The following is a 25,732-nucleotide window of genomic DNA, read 5'->3' as shown; positions in this document are numbered from 1 at the left end:
GAAACTTAGATTTAAATTTTCTCTGGTATTTAATCCTAGTTATAACGTTGATTCAGCTTTTCAATTTATCTTTACGTCGTCCGAGTGCGACTGTGGTAATAACTTTTAACACAACACGATTTCATTTTCTCGCTCAAGGCAATTGCCTTTAACTAGATTTGCTGCAATAAACTAAATATAATAAGCATACCTGGATGCTGGTTTCTGTTGTTTCCGTTTACATTTTTGGATATATAAGTTAGTGGTATTTTAAAGTTTTATAGTTATTAGACAATTTCGACGCAAAAGTGAGTAACTTGCATTCTACAATTCATAGGTTTAAGCATCTGCATTAAATTAATTAAAGTATATATTTATGCAACCACGCGAGGGCTTCCACAATAGAAGGTTGAAACATGAAAACAAATGATGAATATCATGGTAATTTTACAGAGTGGGTTCTTTAAAGCCACTGTAACAGCCAAACATCGTAGTATTTTCGTTCTTTGAAGCAGCAACACTGAAATAGTACAACAACACAGGATAAACTAGTTTGTTGCGGAATTATACAAAAAATTATTTCTGATTTGAAACAATTTGATCATAATTAATACTGTAGATGCGCAACAGAACTTTATCAATCTTTGAAACAAATCTCTCAAAGAGTCGCATGTGGCCTACGAGCCACAGTTTTTAAACCTGTTTATGTATACTTTGTTTGTACCTGGATAATATACGAAATAGAACGCGTTCTTGCAGTGAACTTAATACTGGTTTCGGTTTGCCCAGAAAGACAGCATGGTGTTCTAAGGTGAAAATTTTTATAATTGTTTAAAACTAAATAAGTTATAAATCAAGACATCATGGTACAAGCGATAATCTCTTTGCAGCTGCGATAAATAACACTCTGCTAGCAGCAGCGTTGCGTGGATCGTACCCGTCGTTATCCTGGCTTACTGTGCAGTGTTCGCCGCTTTGTTAATCCGGCGCCAGGACAATTATCACCGTTTATCTGAACAGGAAGCATCTTGTTGTTCGACCCGATAAAACCAACCAAGCAAACGTGTGTTTAACGTCACATTAGTGTCTGAACTGAGTGCAGTTTACTGTACAAGGCTGTACGGTCGATAAAACCAACCAAGCAAATGTGTTTAACGTCATATTAGTGTTTGTACTGAGTGGAGTTTACTGTACAAGGCTGAACAGACTAGTTGCTGGAGATATCTTTTGGGAATTTTAATAAATCAAAGGCTTTAAAGCTGTATGGAATATTTAAAAAATATACATTTGTTAATTTTATTTTGTATTGCAAGCCATTTATATACTACAATGACCGCCGATTGTTTAAGTATGCCGAGTTAGGTTTTCATTAGGTCTATCTAACTTCTAATTAATGCCAGCAGATATAAATTTGATAAAGGGTTGGTGATATTTCTTATAAACGCGCTTTAATCAGGTAGCTAGAAATTCTTGAAAGCTTTAGAAACAATGAATGGAAGCTAAGGTAGTTTAAAGTAGATTTTAACATCATAAGAACTAGAGCTATTTCAAACAGTTGTTGTTAATATAAAGTAGCTGGGAGAGATATAATTTCATGCAAAGCTCGTTTTCATGCGCTAGGGAGCTTTGTAATCCTATATACCAGACCTGGGCAACATACGGCCAGCGTAAATTTTTTCCCAAAATACATATAATCATCTTAAACACTCTTTCCAGAGATGGATCTATTCATGACCCCACAAAACCTTATTTTTAACCGGTTTTGAATACTAAAATGGAAATTGTTTTCGCGGTTCGCGCGAATCTTTTCTGACAAAAGCGCTCTCAGCATTATGCTACTCTCTCCAACGAAAGTTTAACAAACCTATCCTAATTTTATATACATTTTAAGCTTCGGTCGAATGTATTCCGCCTATAAAATATGAACTAAATACCAGCCGATTTCCAAACTCTCAAACATACCGATTCGCATTTTGTCAACCTAATTTAGTTAATGAATGCCATGTTGTGTGTTTCTCCCGATTTATATCGTCTTTGCAATATGGCCGTTGTATCACAAAACTTGAAGCCTTAAAAAGCAAAGTAAACATTGTAAGTTTTTTGTGAGACGTTTTTACGCATTTTAATCTTAAATTTTGGGTCAACGCGCCCACCACTTGATAAATTCTAATACAAGATATGTACGTTTTGTATTTGTGCTCAATGCGTCACGTCTTAATATCTAAATTAAAGTTGGTATTTTAAAACAAATATACTGGCATTTTTGTTACGACGTCTTTTTTGAATTCGACTTAAATTGCAATTTTTCAAACTACAAACGTAATAACAAACTACAAACGTAACAAGTTCGTTAGCCTATTTGTTTTATACCGCCAGAGCAAGACGTCACACTGCATGTATTTAAGATTCTATTTTTGACCTGGCCCGCCACAACATTTTAAGTTTGTCAAGTTGTCCGCGGTTAAAAAATTGTCCGCTCCTGCTATATACTTATGTTTCAATTGCCTAAGTGAATATTGTACTATAAACATTAGTAGCGCTTATTTGAAATATATTATCGCCGTGAAACGTCGTTGTGGTTGTGATATCCTTACTTCTGTAGTCTAATTATAATCAATTGCCAATTAAATGTTATTGGGCAAGCGGCGAACTTGTAATATCAATGCGCTTCTTTGAAATGCGTTTGTACCGCAAAGTAACACTCGATCGCCAAGATAAGCTGTATAGGGTTACTAACAAAGTCGGGGCAATACCGGCGTTGTATATAGTTACACATGGGTTTGCAGAACCGACTCTAGTAATGTTGCATTCTTCGCAGTGAAGAATGGTTGCGGTATGGACATTATAAATTATTATAGTCGATATTTAAACGCGCCTTAATTTAATGTTATAAGGTTAGCTTGACCATCTTTCTTGGGCTGTTAATTTGATAAATCAGTAATAAATATAGTTCAAGACATTTTTATCTTTCAGGAAATAAATAAACATGTCAAAACACCAGACCGATTTTGCAACAAAATATTTGAAAAACAAAATCGATGATCGATTGTTCAATGGTTTTGTTAATACGACAACAGATTGGTCATCAAAAGAACATCATCCTGCAAGTGAAAAGTCCAATTGTGTAGAACAAAGTGACTTGGATCAAACTAAAACTAGGCAAAAACAAAGCAAGAATATTTCAACGCAGAAGACAGAGTTCCGATGTCACATTTGCGAAAAGCTGTTCAACAATCGTTACTTATTAAAAGCGCATTTGTCCAGAGTTCACTTCAAGAAACACAAATGCAAGGTTTGTGCGAAACTGTTTGGAGACATTAATGAACTTGAAAACCACATGCGAATTCACACTGGGGAAAAACCCTTTAAATGTGCTCATTGCGATAAATGTTTCAAACGAGCTCAAACCGTGAAATTACACGAAAGAATCCACACTGGGAAAAGACCATATGCGTGCAAAGTTTGTGGCCGGTGTTTTAAAATGGCAGGAAATCTTAAAGATCATGAAAAAGTTCACATCGATGAAAGACCATACAAATGCAAAGAATGTGGAAAGTGTTTTCGTCATGCAAGAAGTCTTAAATGCCACGAAAGAGTTCACACCGGAGAAAAACCTTACAAATGTGAAGAATGTGGAAAGTGTTTCAGCCAGACAGGACATCTTGGACGCCATAAAAGGATTCATACTGGCGAAAAGCCTTACAAATGCGAAGAATGTGGAAAGTATTTTACCCAGGCAGAAGATCTTAAATATCATAAAAGGATTCATACTGGCGAAAAGCCTTACAAATGCGAAGAATGTGGAAAGTATTTTACCCAGGCAGAAGATCTTAAATATCATAAAAGGATTCATACTGGCGAAAAGCCTTACAAATGCGAAGAATGTGGAAAGTATTTTACCCAGGCAGAAGATCTTAAATATCATAAAAGGATTCATACTGGAGAAAAGCATTACCAATGCAAAGAATGCGGAAAGTGTTTTCGCTATACATCAAATCTTAACCAACACAAAAGAACGCACTCTAACAACGAAACCATTTAAACAAAACTTGTGATTATAGTTTCATATCTGACAAATAGGTATACCTGTAAAACTTTTTTCTAACTTAATAAACGTAGAAATTGCGAACAAAACTTTGCAGAAAATGATAACACAACAATGGTTGTAAAACTTTAAGATGTATCTAATATCTAATCTAAGCAATAGTGTTGCGTAACGGAATATTCAAATTGTATTTTTTTGCGCTCCATATAACGCTGCATGGTACAGGTGCATATGTAAAGGTGATAGTTCAATAAACACGCATCTGAGGTATCTTGATAAATTTAAAAACTTTTAAAATTTGATTGCATGTCGTTCTCACACAGATTTTAATGTTATAGCTGATAGTCGGCATTGAAAAACTTAAATGGTGATGATAAGACGTATTTAGTAATATTGATTCAGAGAGGCCACAGCTTAAAGACTTCTCACAGTTTGTTTAATTACGCAAAATTAGATTATATTTTTAAATTTTATACGGTTATTGAAACCTAAAGTTTACATTAAAGTTTTAAAATTGCAAATGCCAAATTATCAATGGCGTACTTCAGGTATAATTTAAATAGACCAATAATACTAATTTACGTTAAAAATATTTCCAACATTCGTAAAATTGTAAACTTTCGACCTCTTGTTATAACGTTGATAGATGGAATTTTAGCTGTTTGTTTAACTTAGAGTGGTGCTGTTGCGACTACCGATAAGAACTTTCACAAAACACAATTTTGCCCTAATCTCTCTTTTTTATGTTGATTTCGTTTAACAATAGAGTTGCGCAAATAAACCAAAAAAAGTCAATGTACTTGTATTTGTGGTTTGTGTTGTTTCCGTATACTTGTTTGTTTCATATTTAGAATATATCAGTTTTTAGCTTAAGTTTAATTTCAACTTTTACCAAATTTGGTATAATCAAGTTATATTGAAAAATAAATTGGTTCTAATCCAAGTTGTTATATAATTTGATCTGCAATATGCGTTCTTGTCAATCCCATGCTTGTCAAGTAAAATGGTTTGACCTTATTAATCTCTGTCCGCACTAATTTAGATGTTGGAATTTTAGGCTTTATTTATGCAATCGACTAATTTAATACATTACCAGACTTCTGTACATTCAGCTACATGTAAAATATTCTTAAATCCTCCAAAAACAGTATGCTTAGACCCGCTGGTGATGAGAGCTTAACCGTGTCTGTTTTTTATTTTTGTATTAATGTTACGGTAAACTGCAGTAAATGTCGGGGTGTGGCAAGCCAACTTATAGAAGATGCGTATAGTTAGGCTTGCTAAAGCAAAACGAGATTTTGTATCGCTCTCCACCTAGCCCAGGGATGGCCAACACGCGGCTCGCGAGCCACATGCGGCTCTTCACCCAGTGTTATGTGACTCTCATGTTTTACTTTGTTTTAGAATGTTTCGATTTCGTTTGGGTCAATGTGGAATATTGTCGGTTCCGACTCAAGGCCATTATTAGTAACACTTACGGTTATTAATAACACTTGCGGGGTCTAACCAAAGCGTCTGGTCGTTTTTTTTAACTAAATAAAGGCAATTTTTTTCGCGATTGCTTCTAGGGAGTGAGCAAGAAATGTAGTGATAAGCTGTTCTTTTCTTTCCATGGTGTAAAGTGTGGCCCTTTGCGGTTAACCAAGTAAGAAAATGCGGCTCTTGATATCTGGCTGGTTGGATATCCCTGACGTAGCCTATACGTTCTTAGTTTGTCATAATTCTCGCTTATAATAAGCCGAAACGTTGGTTGAAGAAATATATGCCAGAGGAACCAATTATAAATATACTATGCCTGGTGGCAACAGCATATTTATTCTCGGTTAAAGTGTTGTTCAATTTTATCAATAGACAGGGTTTGTATTGTGTAACTGTATGCATATCTGTTATTTTGATTTCTAATGTTTTGTTTGAAGCCTTTATTCAACATTATTAGCCTGCATTGCTACATTTGACGTCACAATGCACGTGACTGTTGTCTACTGACGCGTGACCAAAACCGTGCATTATAGGCGTTTTTCGATGCATTGCACTTTTTGAAGCTTGTAGAATAGCGGCTTGAATAACTGCGTTCTTTTATCGTGTGTTCTGAGATTTATGAATATACTCACCGAGCAATATCAACTGAGTGAAGTGACTCTATCTAGAGCACCATAAGTTTAGGACAGTCATTTTAGCGGCCTTACCCGTAAATACGTCTACTAATCGCTAAATGCTATATACTGATACGCAATCAGTTCTTATAATGTACCGGTTAAACATAGCAATGTTGTATTTTGTTAAATCCATTCATTAATATCGAGCAGAAACCTATGAGAAAAAATACAAGTCTTAAAAAACTGCCACATGAACCAACTATGAATACTTATAAAGTTTGTTTGATTTATTCGCATACCAAAAATAAACTATACGCTTAGCCTATATTTTACTATCCATGCCTAACTTATAACTAGTCATGCGTTGCATTAAATGAGCAATGCGTTTCAGTCTTGCGAAAACGGAAGTTAAAAAAGCTGCGCGATGTTTATAGTTGCATTTCTGTAAAGCAGGCAGTGACAATTAGTTTAGCTTATCGCGGTAAAAGCGTTCAACATTGCTTCTTAAAATTATGATTTATTAGTTAATCGATGACAGCCATTATTTATACGTTTGCTTGGAAACTGCAGATGTGGTTACATATAATTATAATATAATGTTATTATTTATGTGGCAGCTACATATTAACAAACCACATCTACAGTACTAGGCCTTATGAACACAATTGCCAAAAAGGATACACCATCATTCCCTGTAAGAGGTTAAAGCATTTTAGTATAAATGACTACATAACGCCCAGTAGCTTATTCAGCAAGCTGTAACTTCTAGGTTAAGAATAGTAATTTGGCCATCCATAGATTTTTGTTGATGCTTCAGATTACAGTATGCTTAAGCTTACAGTATTTATGCCGGTCAAAAAGCGAATAGACTGATGGAATGTCAATAACTTCCGCAGCGTTTCTTCTAGCTGTTTAAAAAACGAGCTACTGTATATGAACGCGAGGAAGTATGAAGCAAATGTTATTAAACCCAGTTTTAATCCAGGGAGTGTATACCTGTTATAAAAAGGTATAAACTATAGTGAAAAACATGTTTAGGCGATAATATGACGCAATAATAGTAGACGAGATTTGTTGATATGGCCTCAGTGCGTGGCGAGCCAACTTATAGTTGTAGTTCTAGTTTATCATTGCTTGTACTTACGCGAGACAAGGTTAAATCAATGTATGTCTGCTTAAAATCTATTTTCCACATCTTATTGCAAACGTATAGCAGTCATCAGCCCTATACACATGCTTTGTTTATTATTATTGTTTACATTGTTGTGGAAAACCATTAAATTAGTTACACCTGAAGGTGCTAAATATTGGTCCCAATAATAGCAACTCAGAATGAAATCAATTGCACCGTCCCCCGCGCCACAACTTCGTATCGAAACGTGAAAATATATTTCTAAATAGCATCGGACTGGCGCATTCGAATAACCTACAAGTTCCAAACTTTTGGTCAAGAGGCCGCTGTTAGTTTCGTCGCGATATTCGTTATCAATCTAATGGTGTTGTTGCGTTGTTTTTTTATAATTTCATTATAAACCAAGCATTTTGAGCGAGTTTGGAAAGCTTAGTTGCTATTGAAAGGTTCGGGTTCGATGTTACGTGCTTAATTAGCACTACAAAATTATCACCGGTTGCTAATTACGCCGACTGTAAATTCTAACATTCATTATTAATTTTGCGCCTTTGTTCTTAAATGTAGGGCTAGGAATTAGGTTTTCACATTTCGAGACATGTATAATTGTATATTAACGTAATATTCTTGCGCGCTGTGGTGTTCGCCGTTAATTGGACTTTGGACATGTTTTTTTTCCTGTCTCCAAACATTTCTGCAAATCTCACGATTATTTATCGCTTGTTTTCCGGCGCGGTTTAACTTCTCACTAAAAGGTCCGCCCAATGTTATCTTTCCACGAAACGGCCGCCCTGTAAGGCAGGCCTGGGGTTTCCGGGAGCGCGTCGGTTCTCGTGAAAAGGAGTTTTGTTTTAGCGTATATTACGAGCGGCTCACCGCCTACAGCGGAGAGAGACGTCTGGGTGAAGCCTTGTGAAATTAGCGAGTAAAACTTTAAGTTTCATTATGCTCTGTCTGTCGCCTAAACGTTTTTTTATGCTAATTGTGCAACAAATCAATAACAGTCTTGTCACAGATTGGCGCTTAAGAGGAAAATACAAATTAAGTCACATGAGAAAAAAGGAAATTTAAGTTAGTTGCATCAATGAGCAAAACTATCTATATAATATTAAAGAGCATTGACCAGAGGTTGTGGTTATGCAGTGCTTCGTATTATTAGTGAGCTTATACTTGTTATTTTTCAGAAAGAAAAATTAAAACATGTCAAACCACCAAAGTGATTTTTGTACGACGGAACTGACAAAAGAAAGCGAAGATGGATTTTCTGACGACTCTGTTGCCACCATTACAGATTGGTCATCACAAGTACATCAACCTGTAAGTGAAGAGTCTGATTGTGAAGAACAAAGTGACTTAGATCAATTGGATACTTCTACGAAGGAAATAAGTAAGGATAATCCAACAAAGAAGGACAAAATTCCAAACAACATCTTGGAGTTTCGATGCAACATTTGCGAAAAGTTGTTTAAAAATCGTCGTATGCTTAGTAGACATTTGTCCACAGTTCACTTCAAGAAACACAAATGCAAGAATTGTGGGAAACTTTTCGGAACTGCAACCGCACTTGAAATTCACATGCTAATTAACACTGGCGAAAAACATTTCAAATGTGCTCACTGCGATAAATGTTTCAATCTAGCACAAAACTTGAAAGTACACGAACGAATTCACACCGGGGAAAGACCATATGAGTGCAAATTTTGTGGAAAGTGTTTCACTCATTTGACTAACCTCAAAACTCATAATAAAATACACACTGGAGAAAAACCATACAAATGTAAAGTTTGTGTCAAGCGTTTCACCAAGGCAGGTGACCTTAAAGTTCATGAAAGAGTTCACACCGGAGATAAACCTTACAAATGTAAAGAATGTGGAAAGTGTTTTAGCCGTACAGGAAATCTTAAAGTTCATGAAAGAATTCACACTGGAAAAAGACCTTACGAATGCAAAGAATGTGGAAAGTGTTTCAGCCAGGCATCAAGTCTTAATAGACACAAAAGAGGGCACTCAAAAGAAGAAACTTTTTAAAACAAAAATTTGTGATTTGTTTTAAATCTCACAACTTATATGTGTAGAACTTTTTCTCCAATATATGAAACGTAGAAATTGCAATTTAAAGGAAATGTGAATATGTGCGAGCTTCTAAGATACATCGAACTGAATCCTACATTTGTTCAACGAATCTTTGAGTATTTATTATTATTGAAACTGTTGTCTTAATTTGTATAATCGTCATTTAAATCTGTTTTTATTATTGTCACAATGGTGTTAAATAGAGCTTTTATAATAATCCCTACCATCTGTATTTATAATTCGTTTCAAACGCTTAGGACTTTTAGTTTTCAGATTTTAATATCTAAGCAATCTTATTAAGTAAAGGGAATATACCAATAGAACTTATTTTGATAAAACGCTATATTTTAAGACGTTGTGATATGACATGGTCGATTTATGGCATGTGGAACTGTATATTGATACGCAAAAATCACACATTATAATTTTATGTTCTAGCAATACACCAAACACCTTTGCTTTTAGTTTTCCTTATTTATCAAAACTACGCAGTTAATATTGAAATGTTTCCTTATAAAGGGCAGCCGTGGTTACGTTACCAGTTTGACTAGATTTTAGCTATTATGCGCTTACATCAAACTATAGCCCCACTAGCACCATTTGATATACAACAAAAAACACTACTTGCACTTTACGTTATATTTCATTTATATTAGAAAATTCCATTTATATTAGAAAATATGAAGCGAACTCTTGGATTATGGGGCCAAGCCACATTAAAATCCACCGAAAGAGAGTGGGGATACTTTACTTTAATATGTTAACAACATCTTTTTGAATAAATTAACGCACTTAAAAAACACATGCTAATTCACACTGGCGAAAAAAATTTCAAATGTGCTTACTGCGATAAATGTTTCAATCATGCACAAATCTTGAAAGTACACGAACGAATTCACACCGGGGAAAGACCACATGAGTGCAAAGTTTGTGGAAAATGTTTCACTCAATTGTGTAACCTCAAAACTCATAATAAAATACACACCGGAGAAAAACCATACAAATGTAAAATTTGTGTCAAGTGTTTTAGCCAGGCAGGAAGTCTCAAAGATCATGAACGGATTCACACCGGTGAAAGACCTTACGAATGCAACGAATGTGGAAAGTGTTTTATCAATACAGGACATCTTAAAGTTCATGAAAGAGTTCACACTGGAGAAAAGCCTTACAAATGAGAAGAATGTGGAAACTGTTTTAGCCAAGTATCAAGTCTTAAAAGTCATAACTATAGCTGTTGCCAACAACCTATAAATCTAAATTAAAGTTGGTATTTTAAAACAAATAAAGTGGCAATATTTTTTCGCGACGTCTTTAAATTCGACTTAAATTGCAAATTATCGAACTACAAACGTAATAACAAGTTCGTTAGCTTATTTGTTTTATACCGCCAGAGCAAGACGTCACACTGCGTGTATTTAAGATCTTATTTTTGACCCGGCCCGCCACAACATTTTAAGTTTGTCAAGCTGTCCGCGGTTAAACAAATTTCCCACTTCTGCTATCTACTTATGTTTCAATTGGATAAATACATGCTTATTTGAAATATATTATCGCCATAAAACGTTGTTGTGGTTGTGAATCCTTCCTGCCTTCGACTAATTTTAATCAAGTGCCAATCAGATGTTATTGGGCAAGCGGCGAACTTGTAATATCAGTTCGCGTCTTTGAAATGCGTTTGTATTGCAAATGAACACTCGATGGTAAATTTTGGACAAGATACGCTGTATATAGGGTTACTAAAAATTAGGGCGATAACCGGCGTTGTATAATTACACATGGGTATGCAGTACCGACGCTATAATGTTGCATTCTTCGCAGCGAATTGTTTATGCAGCGGACATCGTACATTGTCATGGTCGTTATTTAAACGCGCCTTAATTTGATGTTATAAGGTTAGCTTGTACATCTTTGTTGGGATGTTAATTTGATAAATCAGTATTAAATATAGTTCGGTACACTTTTATCTTTCAGGAAATAAATAAACATGTCAAACCACCAGACCAATTTTGCAACAAATTATTCGAAAAAAGACAGCGATGATGGATTTTCAGATGATTCTGTTGCCACGATTACAGATTGGTCATCACAAGAACCTGTAAGCGAAGAGTCCGATTGTGAACAACAAAGTGACTTCGATCAAATGGATACTTATAAGAAGGATATAAATGAGGATTATACAACAAACGACAAAATTTCAAACAACACGGAGTTCCGATGCAACATTTGCGAAAAGTTGTTTAAAAATTGTCGTATGCTTAGTAGACATTTGTCCACAATTCACTTCAAGAAACACAAATGCAAGAATTGTGGGGAACTATATGGAACGATTACCGCACTGACAAACCACGTGCGAATTCACACTGGAGAAAAATCCTTTAAATGTGCTTATTGCGATAAATGTTTTAACGTAGCTCAAAACTTGAAACTACACGAAAGAATTCATACTGGGGAAAGACCGTATGTGTGCAAAGTTTGTGACAGATGTTTTACCCAGGAAGGAAGTGTTATATTTCATGCAAGAGTTCACACCGGAGAAAGACCTTACAAATGCATAGAATGTGGAAAGCGTTTTTGTCGACGAGGACATCTTAAAGAGCATGAAAAAGTTCACACTGGAGAAAAACCTTACAAATGTGAAAAATGTGGGAAGTGTTTTTGTCGGCCAGATAATCTTAAAGTTCACGAAAAAAGTCACACCGTAGAAAAACCTTAGAAATGTAAAGAATGTGGAAAGTTCTTTAGACAAATGTCAAATCTAAATAAACACAGAACAACGCACACTATAGAAGAAATTTTCAAAAACAAAACTTGTTTTTTTGCAATATAAGCAAAGAAACTGCAACCTAAATTTTACAGAATACAAAACACAAGAATGGTTGTAAATAATGGAACCCATATCTACAAATGAAAAAGGTTGACAAACACTGCGGCGTATGTTTTTTAAAGAAATAGACATTACAGAAAAGCATATGAAGGCAATATATATAAAAAATGATCGGTTATTATAGGTGTCTTATACGGGAATGGTAAGACATAACCTGTAATATTGATGGAAATATCATTGCAAAGGGTTCAATCACCAGCAATTGGATAATATTATTAACAGATCTCAGTTAATTAAAACCTACAGTTAACATAAAAGTTCGAATGCCTTTTGTAAATTGCGTACATCGGGTATAATGTTAACTTCCAATAATTGTAAAATGTAAAGTGTTACTTCAGACCTGTTGTTATAACATTGATAGATAAAAATTTAGCTCTTTATATTTTGCGTGGTGCGGGTGCGACTACTGATAACAACTTTCACACAACACGATTTCCCGTTTTTCTCATAGCTATGGTAATTTTCATTTAACTAGAGTTGCGCCAATAAACTAAAGAAAGCGAAAATACTTGGATTGGTTGGTTTCTGTTGTTTCCGTATACTTTCCTTTTTATCTGTTGCTGGCTTAAGGTTGTTTAAATTTCTTATTTTAGCAAATTCGATATTATCAAGTCAAATTAAAACAAAAGTTAAAATATCTTGTTTTGTTATACAAACTCGTTCTTTGTTCGTTGGTATTTAATTTTTGTTGGAAAATTAGTTACATTTCTAAGTAAAGTGTTTTAAAATAGGGTTAACAAAAATGCAGCAAGCATATAACTTACCATGGTTCGAACCTTAAAAATAAAACAAAGCAAAGTAACTGCAATCCCTGCTGAGAATTGAGGTTTCAACTTTGTTATGAACCGACTAAACTGGAACATTGCCAGACATTGTTTAACGTAACAAGTAAAAACCGTAAAGCCTTGTAAAACAATAGTCTTACACCCGAATATTTGAAAAAGAAGATATCTCCTCGCCCTAATGCACGTTAGTGACGACAATGACTTCGAATGGTAGCAAAATAGTATGGACTTTTTTGTCTCAGTCAAGATCAGTCACTATAGGTTCTAGTTTATAAAAGAGAAATATATTTCGCCAATCACGGCATCATTAGTCTCTAAAAAACGAATACAAAATAAAAGGTGGTAGAATTTAAAAATAATAGGAAAATAATCAAAAAACCTGGAGCAACAAACTACGCGACCAGGTTAAAAATATAAAAGTATAGAAGATAAAAGTTATAGGGCTATAGAAAACCGGACCATCCTGCTACCCAAGTCTAGGGAAAAACAACAACCAGCTGTGTTGGTAAAGCGAAAAGAAAAGAAAAAAGGAAAAAAAGAGGTGGCAAGAGGTGACAACAAAGGCGATTAGGCAAACGGTAGAAGCCCATTGCAACTAAAATAAAAGATAAAACAATGCAAAATAAAAAGCAAAACCAAGGAGACAAATAGTTATTTAATACCGGGTAGAACCATTTTTTGTATATTAATACTTGCATGAACTTTATTGTGCCATTTATCTTCTGCTATATCCAACAGATAATACGGAGGTTGGGCAACAAATTGAACGTAAAAACACTCGGGAAGCAACGGTTTGTTTAATAAATAACTTTTATGATACATAACATAATTGGTGTTGCAAACGTTCAATTTGTTGCCCAACCTCCGTATTATCTGTTGGATATAGCAGAAGATAAATAGCAGACAAGAAAGTCTATACTGTTTTGTCTTACACCCGCTAGCTATTTAAATCTTAACTGCTTTTGCGTTTTCACGCTGTATATGCAATGTTACAGTCCGCTGCGCATGACTGTAGGAAATATAGCCTCAGGGTGTGAGGCTAGTAATACAGTCAAGTATATTTAGGGAAGATAAAGCGTTTTTTAGAATCAGTTATAGTTCAAATGGTCTTCAAATTGTTTTAGCATGCTTTAAAAATAATCAACGTGTTTGTTTTATTAGCACTTACACCTTTTTTTAGCTTGTTTTTGAAGATCAGCAGTCCAGCATAGCAATAGGGAAGTAGGAAAACGACAAAGCTTTGAAAGAAAAGTTAAATGTTATTTTCAGTTTTCTAAAGGACCCTCTTATATGTGTTTTTAAATTTTAGTTTTGTGATAAGCATAAATTTCAAACTAAACCATAGCGACATTCCGGTAAAAACTACGATCAAACATCTTGTATAACCTGCCTTATAAAACAGTTTATACAATGTGTTACAGCCGCTAGCTGTTTAAACCTTTATCGCTTTTGTTTTGCTGCGTAAGACTGTAGGAAATATAGCCTCAGGGTATGGCGAGCCAACTTGGAGTTGCAGTTCTAGTTTATCACACGCACTAGACAAGGCGTGTGATACCCAAGACTATTTAGAGAAGATAAATCACAAGGTTTTTAAATTATTTTTAACCTGCTTTGAAACTAATCAACAAATGTGTTTTGTTAGAACTTACAAATTCGATTTTGTTATGTTTTAAAGAGCAGCAGTCAAGCATATAATAGTGTAAGAGGAAAACGACAATGTATATATAGAATATTAAACGTTATTTTCAGTTTTTTAAAGCTCATTTCTTGCCGGTGTTTGCTTAATGTATGTTTTTAAATTTTAGTTTTGTAATGCACGTAAATTTCAAACGAAACCATAACGACATTCCGGTGAAAATTACCGTCAAAAATCTTGTATAACCTACACCCGCTAGCTATTTAAATCTTCAGCGCTGTTGTTTTACCCGCTGTACGTGCGTTGTTGCTATCCGTTCGCAGCGCAAAACTTTAATTACAGCCTCAGGGTGTAGTTAGCCAACTTAAAGTTGCAGTTCTACTTTATCACGGCTTATACTTCGCACTTGACAAGGCTAGCATTAGCGAAGGATATCAGCAGAAGGTAGAGCATTTTTAAAGGTGTAATAATAGTTGATTTGTTTTGATTTTAATCTAGTCAGAAAGTTGCTTTAATATATATTTTTTTAAACTTACAACACGCAGTTAGTTTTTCAAAAAGGACCAGGAATACAAATGTGTGGTAATATCTGAGTAAGTACAGTTTTAACACATGCGTTAACTTATTTACCATTTCGCTAATCATTTTACATTAGTTTTATCGTAACCATTAAGTAGTTGAAAAGTTCACATTTATTAAAGAGAAAAAGTGCTTCTAGAGATTGTTTAGAACGTTCAAAGGCGTTCAATTGTTATTGAGTTTCTGTCGGAAGGTTAGATTTTAATGTCTTTGTTAATCACAAGAAACGATAACACTACTCTTTGTTGTTATAGTATTTTAGTTGTTATCAGTCAACATCGTTTAGTTTAAATCTTTATAAGATTTGTCAATATTAGAAGTTAAGGTTTTAAAAGAACTATTAAGAGCAATATGTTAACCTGTGGCATTGTAAATGACGTTTTCAAGCAGAAAAACTTCACGCTGGATCGCCAAACATTGCTTAAACGCATAAAGAAAGTCGGTATCGAATCTGCACACCCTAATATCGCACAAGTTCGAAGTATGAAGCAAAATGTTATTAAACCCAGTTTTAATCCAGGGAGTGTATACCTGTTATAAAAAAGGTATAAAATATAGTGAAAAACATGTTTAGGCGATAATATGACGCAATAATAGACGAGATTTGGTGATGGTGAGGGCCTCAGTGTGTGGCGAGCCAACTTATAGTTGTAGTTCTAGTTTATCACTGCTTGTACTTACGCGAGACAAGGTTAAATCAATCTATGTTTGCTCAAAATCTATTTTCTACATCTTATTGTAAACGTATAGCAGTCATCAGCCCTATACACATGTTTTGTCAGAATGAAAACAATTGCGTCCAAACTTTTACAAGTAATTCGTTATCATTATTAACATATATTTTTAAATAGCACCGGACTGGTACACTCGAATAACGTACAAGTTCCAAACTTTTTGGTCAAGAGGCCGCTGTTAGTTTCGTCGCGATATTCGTTATCAATCTAATGGTGTTGTTGCGTTGTTTTTTATAATTTCATTTTAAACCAAGCATTTGGTGCAAGTTTGGAATGCTTAGTTGCTATTGAAAGGTTCGGGTTCGATAAACGTTTTTTATGTTAATTGCGCAACAAATCAATAACAGTCTGGTCACAGATGTGCGCTTTCACATGAGAAAAAGGGAATTTAACTTACTTTCATTAATCAGCAAAACTATCTATATAATATTAAAGAGCATTGGCCAGAGGTTGTGGTTATGAAGTGCTTCGTATTATTAGTTAGCTTGTACTTGTTACTTTTCAGAAAGAAAAATTAAAACATGTCAAACAATCAAAGTGTTTTTTGTACGACGGAACTGACAAAAGAAAGCGAAGATGGATTTTCTGATGATTCTGTTGCCACGGTAACAGATTGGTCATCACAAGAACATCAACCTGTAAGTGAAGAGTCCGATTGTGAAGAACAAAGTGACTTGGATCAATTGGATACTTCTAAGAAGGAAATAAGTAAGGATTATACAACAAAGAAGGACAAAATTACAAACAACATCTTGGAGTTTCGATGCAACATTTGCGAAAAGTTGTTTAAAAATCGTCGTAAGCTTAATATACATTTGTCCACAGTTCACTTCAAAAAACACAAATGCAAGAATTGTGGGAAACTTTTCGGAACTGCAACCGCACTTCAAATTCACATGCTAATTCACACTGGCGAAAAACCTTTTAAATGTGCTTATTGCGATAAATGTTTCAATCGTGCTCAAATCTTGAAAGTACACGAACGAATTCATACTGGAGAAAGACCACATGAGTGCAAAGTTTGTGGAAAATGTTTCACTCAATTGTCCGGCCTCAAAACTCATAATAAAATACACACCGGAGAAAAACCTTACGAATGTAAAGTTTGTGTCAAGTGTTTTAGCCAGGCAAGAAGTCTCAAAGATCATGAACGGATTCACACTGGTGAAAAACCATACAAATGTAAAATTTGTGTCAAGTGTTTTAGCCAGGCAGGAAGTCTCAAAGATCATGAACGGATTCACACTGGTGAAAAACCTTACGAATGCAACGAATGTGGAAAGTGTTTTACCCAAACAGGGGATCTTAAAAAACATAAAAGAATTCACACCGGAGAAAGACCTTACAAATGCAACGAATGTGGAAAGTGTTTTAGCCAGACAGGACATCTCAAACTTCATGAACGGACTCACACCGGAGAAAAACCTTACAAATGTAAAGATTGCGAAAAATACTTTTCCCAGCTGGGAAAGCTTCGAAAACATCAAAAGACTCACATCAAATAAATACTTCGTAACAACAAACCTTATAGTGCTTAGAAATAAACTTTGATATAAGGCTTAGAACAATCCATTACATGTGGAAAGTGTTTTATCAATACAGGACATCTTAAAGTTCATAAAAGAGTTCACACTGGAGAAAAGCCTTACAAATGTGAAGAATGTGGAAACTGTTTTAGCCAAGCATCAAGTCTTAAAAGTCATAGAAAAATTCATACTGGTGAAAAACCTTATAAATGTCAAGAATGTGGAAATAGCTTACAGAACTTGTAATCAGTGTTAAATCTCACAAAGTTAAACATGTAAAACTTTTTTCGAATATACTGAACGTAGAAATTTTTTTACAGTAAATGTAACACAACAATGATAGTAAAACTTTAAATATAATTGCTAAACGAAATTTGAATGTGTGCGTAAGCTTCGAACATGTATTGATGCATAACTTCTGATGATGTACTGTATGCCACTCGCGCAAATGTAAAAAATAAGGATCACTTTATAAGAATATATTTAAGTTATTAAATCAATAAATGAGCAGAATTCTGCTTGATTTTCGCACTAAACCCCTATTAGCTCTATTTATTTTACGTTAACTATTATTATTTTTATTAAAATAGTTGCTTTAAGTTGTGAAATATTATTTCCTGTTTTTTTCTTGTCGCAATGGTATTAAACAAAGGGTTGCTAATTATCCCTTTTGCATTTATATATGCAATTCGTTTCAAACGCCGTCATGTTTCGGAATGTTGCCTAACGGAATAAACAAATGTTAAGTGTTGTGTTTTACAGAACGCTTTGTGTAAAATAAAGTATCTATAAAGGTGTTTGTTCATTACACATCTGAAGTTTCTGGGTAAAGTTTTGCGATTCAAACACACAAGAATTGACAAAAACAGAAAAATATGTGGAACATTTTAACCAAAAATCTTAATAATATAGAAGAAACAAAGGGGAAGTCTAAACGAGATAATTAAACTTATCTACGTCTTACGTGTGCATTAACATCTAGATTCATATCATTCGCCAAATAACGAATTGTGTATTCTAACAATTAATAGTTCGCGTTTATCTTTTGATATAGGGTTTAGGAAAAGTTTTCGTATTTCGAAGTGATAAATTGTATCATTGTATGATTTTATAATTTGAGTAAAGTTAAAATTTTATCTATTTTTCTATATGCTTATTTTCACTGTGTTTCAATCTGACCTTCGGCCATTATCTGCGAACAGCTACATGCTTGAGCGCTAGACGTAATATTATCGGTTCCTTTTTTTGACAGCTTTTCAGTCGCCTTTTTCAAACTGACAGGCGCTTGAATAACAGTTGCTTGTAGGTGTTTTGAAATGAACCGTTATGAAAGACGGTTGGTCAATGGTCACCGGAAAAACGGTTGGTCATCGAAAAAACGGTTGGTCGTTAGCCGTTGGTAAATGAAGTTTGTTATTCCCATTCTTAACGTTTTTTTTTAGTGTTTGTTGTCAACGGTCATTTCTGAAGAAACCGTTATATTATTTTGTAACGCTATTATGGAAAAACCGTTTGTTCTGGTGAATATATGTGCGAAATATTCTGTGTGTAGGCAGTTATGGCAAAAAGTTCCTGTTTAATACTTTCGTGGTTTGAGGTCATGATTTAGTTTAGAAATAGTTAACTTGGTTTGAATTGTAGTTATTGACTAAGCGGTGCAATGCTTAATAAATCTATATACTGGGTTAAATGTTGTGTTTGCCAGGTTATTTTCATCATTACTAATTCAATCTAAAATCCCGACTAAGAACTCACTTACGGGTTAATAAAGTATTTTTGTAATAATTAACTTATTGGTGATAGAGCCGTAACAAACGCCTTTTATATAAGTTCACATTAATAATATAATCTTTTTGGTAAAACTTTTTTTTTCAAAAATCGTTTAAAATACACAAATAAAAAACATTTGAAATTTGATTGCGCATTGTTCTTATACATTTCAACTTTATGAATTGTGATACGCGGCATTGAAAAACATAAAAGTAATTGCACAACATATTTTCTGTAGCATTGAATAAAATTTCGTTGCAAAGGCTTTTTACATATTGCTGTAAATACGCACTTTTAGGTGATACTTTTAATAGATCCTAGTGTTTAGAACCTACAGTTTACATAAAATTTTGCTATAGCGAATGCTCATAAAAGGCGTACCGTCGAAAAATCGTTAAATATAGGCCAATGAATTATATTTTACGTTAAATAAATTTTAAACAATCGTAAAATTGTAAATACGGCATAATGGCTGGAGTTTATAGTAAGACGTAATGTGAATATCAAAGCCTATGCAAAAGTAGGTATCATTTTGAACTTTTCGAATAACTCTTTAATTATTTTCAACATAGAGAGAAAGCGCTAATAAAAGTGTATATTTACTGCTGAGACAGCCGTTAGAAAGAAGGAAACAGGGACTTTCGACTTCTTGTTACAAAATTCATAGACGGAAATTCAGATTTTTATTTTATATATATGCGTGGTGAGATGCGACTACTAAAAGAACAGACAACACGATTTTCCTTTTCTCTCTTAGTCAAGGTAATTTTTGTTGAACTAAATTTTCGTCAATAAAATAAAGAAAGTGAATATACTTGGATCGGGTGATTTCTGTTGTTTCCGGTTACTTTACCGTTTCAGTTTTTTGATATATCTGTTACTGGCCTATGGTTTATCTAAATTTCTAATTTGGGAATTAAACAATTTGGTTTTTTATAATTCTCAGATATTTTTTGACTGAAAAGTGAGTAACATGGTGACTTAACGCTTTGGCGTAACTTGCATTCCATAATTCATGAGTTTAAACATTCACAGTAAATTGATTAAAGTACGGTATATATTTATACAACCACACGAGGGTTTCGAAGAACAGAATGTTGAAACATGAAAACAAATGATGAATATTATGGTTATTTTACAGAGTGTTTTTTTAAGCTCATATAACAGCCGAACATCGTCGTGTTTTCGTTCTTTTAAGCAGCAACACTTAAATGCTACAGGATAAACTAGTTTATTGCGGAATTTTATGAAAAAACATTACTGTCTTGTGACAATATAACAATTAATAGATTCGTAGCATAACTTTATCAATCTTTGTTAAAAATATCTCAAAGAGTCGCATGTCGCCTGTGAGTCACAGTTTGCTACCTTACCTGGATAATTAATTATTATAAGAAATAAACCGGGTTTTTTCAGTGAGCATTTTAATGGTTTCAGTTCGCCAAAAAAGACGGATCACTTTTCTTTATGAATGCTATAGATTTTCTTCGTCGAAATGGTAATGATATATTGCGTTTTATTTTTTACCTGTGATTTTAAACTATAGTTGTTGCCAAATGTGTTTAAGCTGAATTTTGCAATCCAAGCAAATATTGTAAGTTGATTATGGACATTAATGTTTTAAAAAACGTTACATGTTAAAAGTGGATATATAAATATATGGTGACAGTCCATTAAACACATATCCAATAACAGATCCATTAAAGAATCGAACCGCAAATGGCTCATCGGAATTTCTACGTGTTATGTGTGTTCGTAATATCCAACGTGTGTTATCAGTCATTTCGCTGTAAACGTTTGTAATGCTAATTTGAAATATATTTATTATCTCCGTAAGACGTCGTTAGCTTAAGCGTTTAATTGTGTGATAGCCTTCCTACATTAATATAATCATTATTAAGTGTCAATCTAAATATTGTCAAACGTACAAGCGTTTTATCTCATTTGCAGCTGCGATAAATAACACTCTGCTAGCAGCAGCGTTGCGTGGATCGAACCCGTCGTTATCCTGGCTTACTGTGCAGTGTTCGCCGCTTTGTTAATCCCCGCGCCAGGACAATTAGCTCTCGTTTCCCTGAGCAGGAAGCATCTCGTCGTTCGACCCGACAAAACCAACCAAGCAAATGTGTTCAGCGTCATATTAGTGTTTGGAATGAGAGGAGTTTACTGTACAAGGCTGTACAGACTAGTTGCTGGAACAATCTTTTGAGAATTTTGATAAATGAAAGGTTTTAAAGCTGAAAGGAATATTAAAGTATATACTTTTGTACAACGTTAAAAAAATATATATACAAACGTTTTTTTTAAATACAACGTTTTTAGTCGCCGAGTCAGGTTATCATTAGGTCTGTTCTAATTGATGCCAGCAGATGAAAGTTTAATAAGCGGTTGGTGATATTTCTTATAAAAGCACTTTAGAAACAAAGAATGGAAGCTAAGGTTGTTTAAAACAGATTTTTATATCATAAGAACTAGAGCTATTTCAAACAGTCGTTGTTAATATAAAGTAGCTGGGAGAGACATGATTTCATGCAAAGCTCGTTTACATGTGCTAGGGAGCTTTGTAATCCTATACACCAGACCTGGGCAACATACGGCCCGCCAAGCAATTTAATCGGCCAGCGTAAATATTTCCTAAAATACATATAAGCATCTTAAACACCCTTTCCAGAGATCTATTCATGACCCTACAAAACTCTATTTTTAGCCTGTTTTGAATAAAAAAAAGCGTCCTCTGCATTATGATACTCTTTCCAACTAAAGTTTAACAAACCTATCCTATATATTTTTTGCGCTTCGGTCGAATGATTTCAGTCTATAAAATATGAACTAAATACCAGCCGATTTCCAAACTCTGAAACATACCGATTCGCATTTTGTCAACCTGATTTAGTTAATGAATGCCATGTTGTGTGTTTCTCCCGATATGTATCGTCTATGCAATATGGCTGATGTGTTCAAACAAAACTTGAAGCCTTTAAAAAAAAATAAACAGTAAGTTTTTTGTGAGACGTGCCTATTTTAATACTAACTTTTGGGTAACCCGCCCCACAACTTGATAAATTCTAATATATCAACAAGATGTGTACATTTTGTATTTGTGCTCAATGCGTCACGCCCCCCTATAAATCTAAATTAAAGTTGGTATTTTAAAACAAATATAGTGGCAATATTTTTTCGCGGCGTCTTTAAATTCGACTTAAATTGCAAATTATTGAACTACAAACGTAATAACAAGTTCGTTAGCTTATTTGTTTTATACCGCCAGAGCAAGACGTCACACTGCGTGTATTTAAGATCTTATTTTTGACCTGGCTCGCTACAACATTTCAAGTTTGTCAAGCTGTCCGCGGTTAAAACAATTGCCCACTTCTGCTATCTACTTATGTTTTAATTGGATAAATACATGCTTATTTGAAATATATTATCGCCATAAAACGTTGTTGTGGTTGTGAATCCTTCCTGCCTTCGACTAATTTTAATCAAGTGCCAATCAGATGTTATTGGGCAAGCGGCGAACTTGTAATATCAGTTCGCGTCTTTGAAATGCGTTTGTATTGCAAATGAACACTCGATGGTAAATTTTGGACAAGATACGCTGTATATAGGGTTACTAAAAATTAGGGCGATAACCGGCGTTGTATAATTACACATGGGTATGCAGTACCGACGCTATAATGTTGCATTCTTCGCAGCGAATTGTTTATGCAGCGGACATCGTACATTGTCATGGTCGTTATTTAAACGCGCCTTAATTTGATGTTATAAGGTTAGCTTGTACATCTTTGTTGGGATGTTAATTTGATAAATCAGTATTAAATATGGTTCGGTACACTTTTATCTTTCAGGAAATAAATAAACATGTCAAACCACCAGACCAATTTTGCAGCAAATTATTCGAAAAAAGACAGCGATGATGGATTTTCAGATGATTCTGTTGCCACGATTACAGATTGGTCATCACAATAACCTGTAAGCGAAGAGTCCGATTGTGAACAACAAAGTGACTTCGATCAAATGGATACTTATAAGAAGGAAATGAGGATTATCCAACAAACGACAAAATTTCAAACAACACGGAGTTCCGATGCAACATTTGCGAAAAGTTGTTTAAAAATCGTCGTATGCTTAGTAGACATTTGTCCACAGTTCATTCAAGAAACACAAATGCAAGAATTGTGGGAAACTATATGGAACGATTACCGCACTGACAAACCACGTGCGAATTCACACTGGAGAAAAACCCTTTAAATGTGCTTATTGCGATAAATGTTTTAACGTAGCTCAAACCTTGAAAGTACACGAAAGAATTCATACTGGGGAAAGACCGTATGTGTGCAAAGTTTGTGGCAGATGTTTTACCCAGGAAGGAAGTGTTATATTTCATGCAAGAGTTCACACCGGAGAAAGACCTTACAAATGTGAAAAAATGTGGGAAGTGTTTTAGCCATACAGGAAGTCTTAAAATTCATGAAAGAATTCATACCGGAGAAAAACCTTACAAATGCAAAGAATGTGGAAAGCGTTTTTGTCGGCCAGATAATCTTAAAGTTCACGAAAAAGTTCACACCGGAGAAAAACCTTAGAAATGTAAAGAATGTGGAAAGTGTTTTAGACAGATGTCAAATCTAAATAAACACAAAACAACGCACTCTATAGAAGAAATTTTCAAAAACAAAACTTTATTTTTTGCAATATAAGCAAAGAAACTGCAAACTAAAATTTAAAGAATACCAAACACAAGAATGGTTGTAAATAATGGAACCTATATCTACAAATGAAAAAGGTTGAGAAACACTGCGGCGTATGTTTTTCAGTTTGGCTAAAGTAAAAACGGTGGACCTGGTAATACGAATGTATTCAATTTCCAAACTTGGTTAATTAACCGAATTCGGTATTTATCCACCGAACTATTGATTATTTATTGTCATTAAAATAGTCCTTTAAGTGAATCTCTGTTTAAACCTGTTTGGTTTCTCGTCGCAATGGTGGTGAATAAAGCTTTACCAATGAATTATACCTGTACCATTTATGTGTATAATTCGTTTAAAACTCTGTCATGGCTTTTGTGTTCTGGATTTCACTATACAAGCAATCTTAAATATACAAATGTTTAGTGTTGTGTTTTTTAAACGCCACAAGTTAGAAAGACGCATATAAAAAGGTGTTGGATAAACACGCATCTGAGGTTTTTTAGAGAAGTTGCGCTTTTAAAACAACAAAGAAATAGACATTTCGGAAGACATTTGCAACACCATTATGTTATGTATCATAAAAGTTATTTATTAAACAAACCGTTGCTTCCCGAGTGTTTTTACGTTCAATTTGTTGCCCAACCTCCGTATTATCTGTTGGATATAGCAGAAGATAAATGGCACAATAAAGTTCATGCCAGTATTAATATACAAAAAATGGTTTTACCCGGTATTAAATAACTATTTGTCTCCTTGGTTTTATTTTTTATTTTGCATTGTTTTATCTTTTATTTTAGTTGCAATGGGCTTCTACCGTTTGCCTTATCGTCTTTGTTGTCACCTCTTGCCACCCCTTTTTTTCCTTTTTTCTTTTCTTTTCGCTTTACCAACACAGCTGGTTGTTGTTTTTCCCTAGACTTGGGTAGCAGGATGGTCCGGTTTTCTATAGCCCTATACCTATAACTTTTATCTTCTATATTGTTAACCTGGTCGCGTAGTTTGTTGCTCTCTAGGTTTTATGATTATTTTCCTATTATTTATAAATTCTACCACCTGGTTTACGTGTTAACATTATTTTGTATTCGTTTTTTGAAACTGATGATGCCGTGATTGGCGAAATATATTTCTCTTTTATAAACTAGAACCTATAGTGACTGAGACAAGAAAGTCTATACTGTTTTGTCTTACACCCGCTAGCTATTTAAATCTTAACTGCTTTTGCTTTTTCACGCTGTATATGCAATGTTACAGTCCGCTGCGCATGACTGTAGGAAATATAGCCTCAGGGTGTGAGGCTAGTAATACAGTCAAGTATATTTAGGGAAGATAAAGCGTTTGTTAGAATCAGTTATAGTTCAAATGGTCTTCAAATTGTTTTAGCATGCTTTAAAAATAATCAACGTGTTTGTTTTATTAGCACTTACACCTTTTTTTAGCTTGTTTTTGAAGATCAGCAGTCTAGCATAGCAATAGGGAAGAAGGAAAACGACAAAGCTTTGAAAGAAAAGTTCAATGTTATTTTCAGTTTTCTAAAGGACCCTCTTATATGTGTTTTTAAATTTTAGTTTTGTGATAAGCATAAATTTCAAACTAAACCATAGCGACATTCCGGTAAAAACTACGATCAAACATCTTGTATAACCTGCCTTATAAAACAGTTTATACAATGTGTTACAGCCGCTAGCTGTTTAAACCTTTATCGCTTTTGTTTTGCTGCGTAAGACTGTAGGAAATATAGCCTCAGGGTATGGTGAGCCAACTTGGAGTTGCAGTTCTAGTTTATCACACGCACTAGACAAGGC

At 34.3% G+C, this 25,732-nt stretch overlaps 1 protein-coding gene across 1 annotated transcript; it reads left to right on the top strand.

Moving 5' to 3' along the window:
• Window positions 1-16,461: 16,461 nt before the first annotated feature.
• On the top strand, window positions 16,462-17,712 carry LOC146166538 (uncharacterized). Its single transcript, XM_083388916.1, has 2 exons — window positions 16,462-17,410; window positions 17,546-17,712. Exons 1-2 carry the CDS (start codon window positions 16,462-16,464, stop codon window positions 17,710-17,712), a joined length of 1,116 nt encoding a protein of 371 aa, XP_083245042.1.
• The last annotated feature ends 8,020 nt before the right edge of the window (window positions 17,713-25,732 follow it).

This window comes from Ascidiella aspersa, chromosome 1 (genome assembly GCF_963924565.1).
Source record: "Ascidiella aspersa chromosome 1, kaAscAspe10.2, whole genome shotgun sequence".
Classification (NCBI taxonomy): domain Eukaryota; kingdom Metazoa; phylum Chordata; class Ascidiacea; order Phlebobranchia; family Ascidiidae; genus Ascidiella; species Ascidiella aspersa.
Note: the sequence above shows the minus strand (reverse complement) of the source record. Positions and strands in the feature narration are given on the sequence as shown.

Coding starts and splice junctions, on each gene's coding strand:
- LOC146166538 (XM_083388916.1), top strand. CDS start 16,462: ATGTCAAACAATCAAAGTGTTTTTTGTACGACGGAACTGACAAAAGAA. Junction 17,411..17,545: donor ATACTTTTCCCAGCTGGGAA/AGCTTCGAAAAC, acceptor TCAATACAGGAC/ATCTTAAAGTTCATAAAAGA.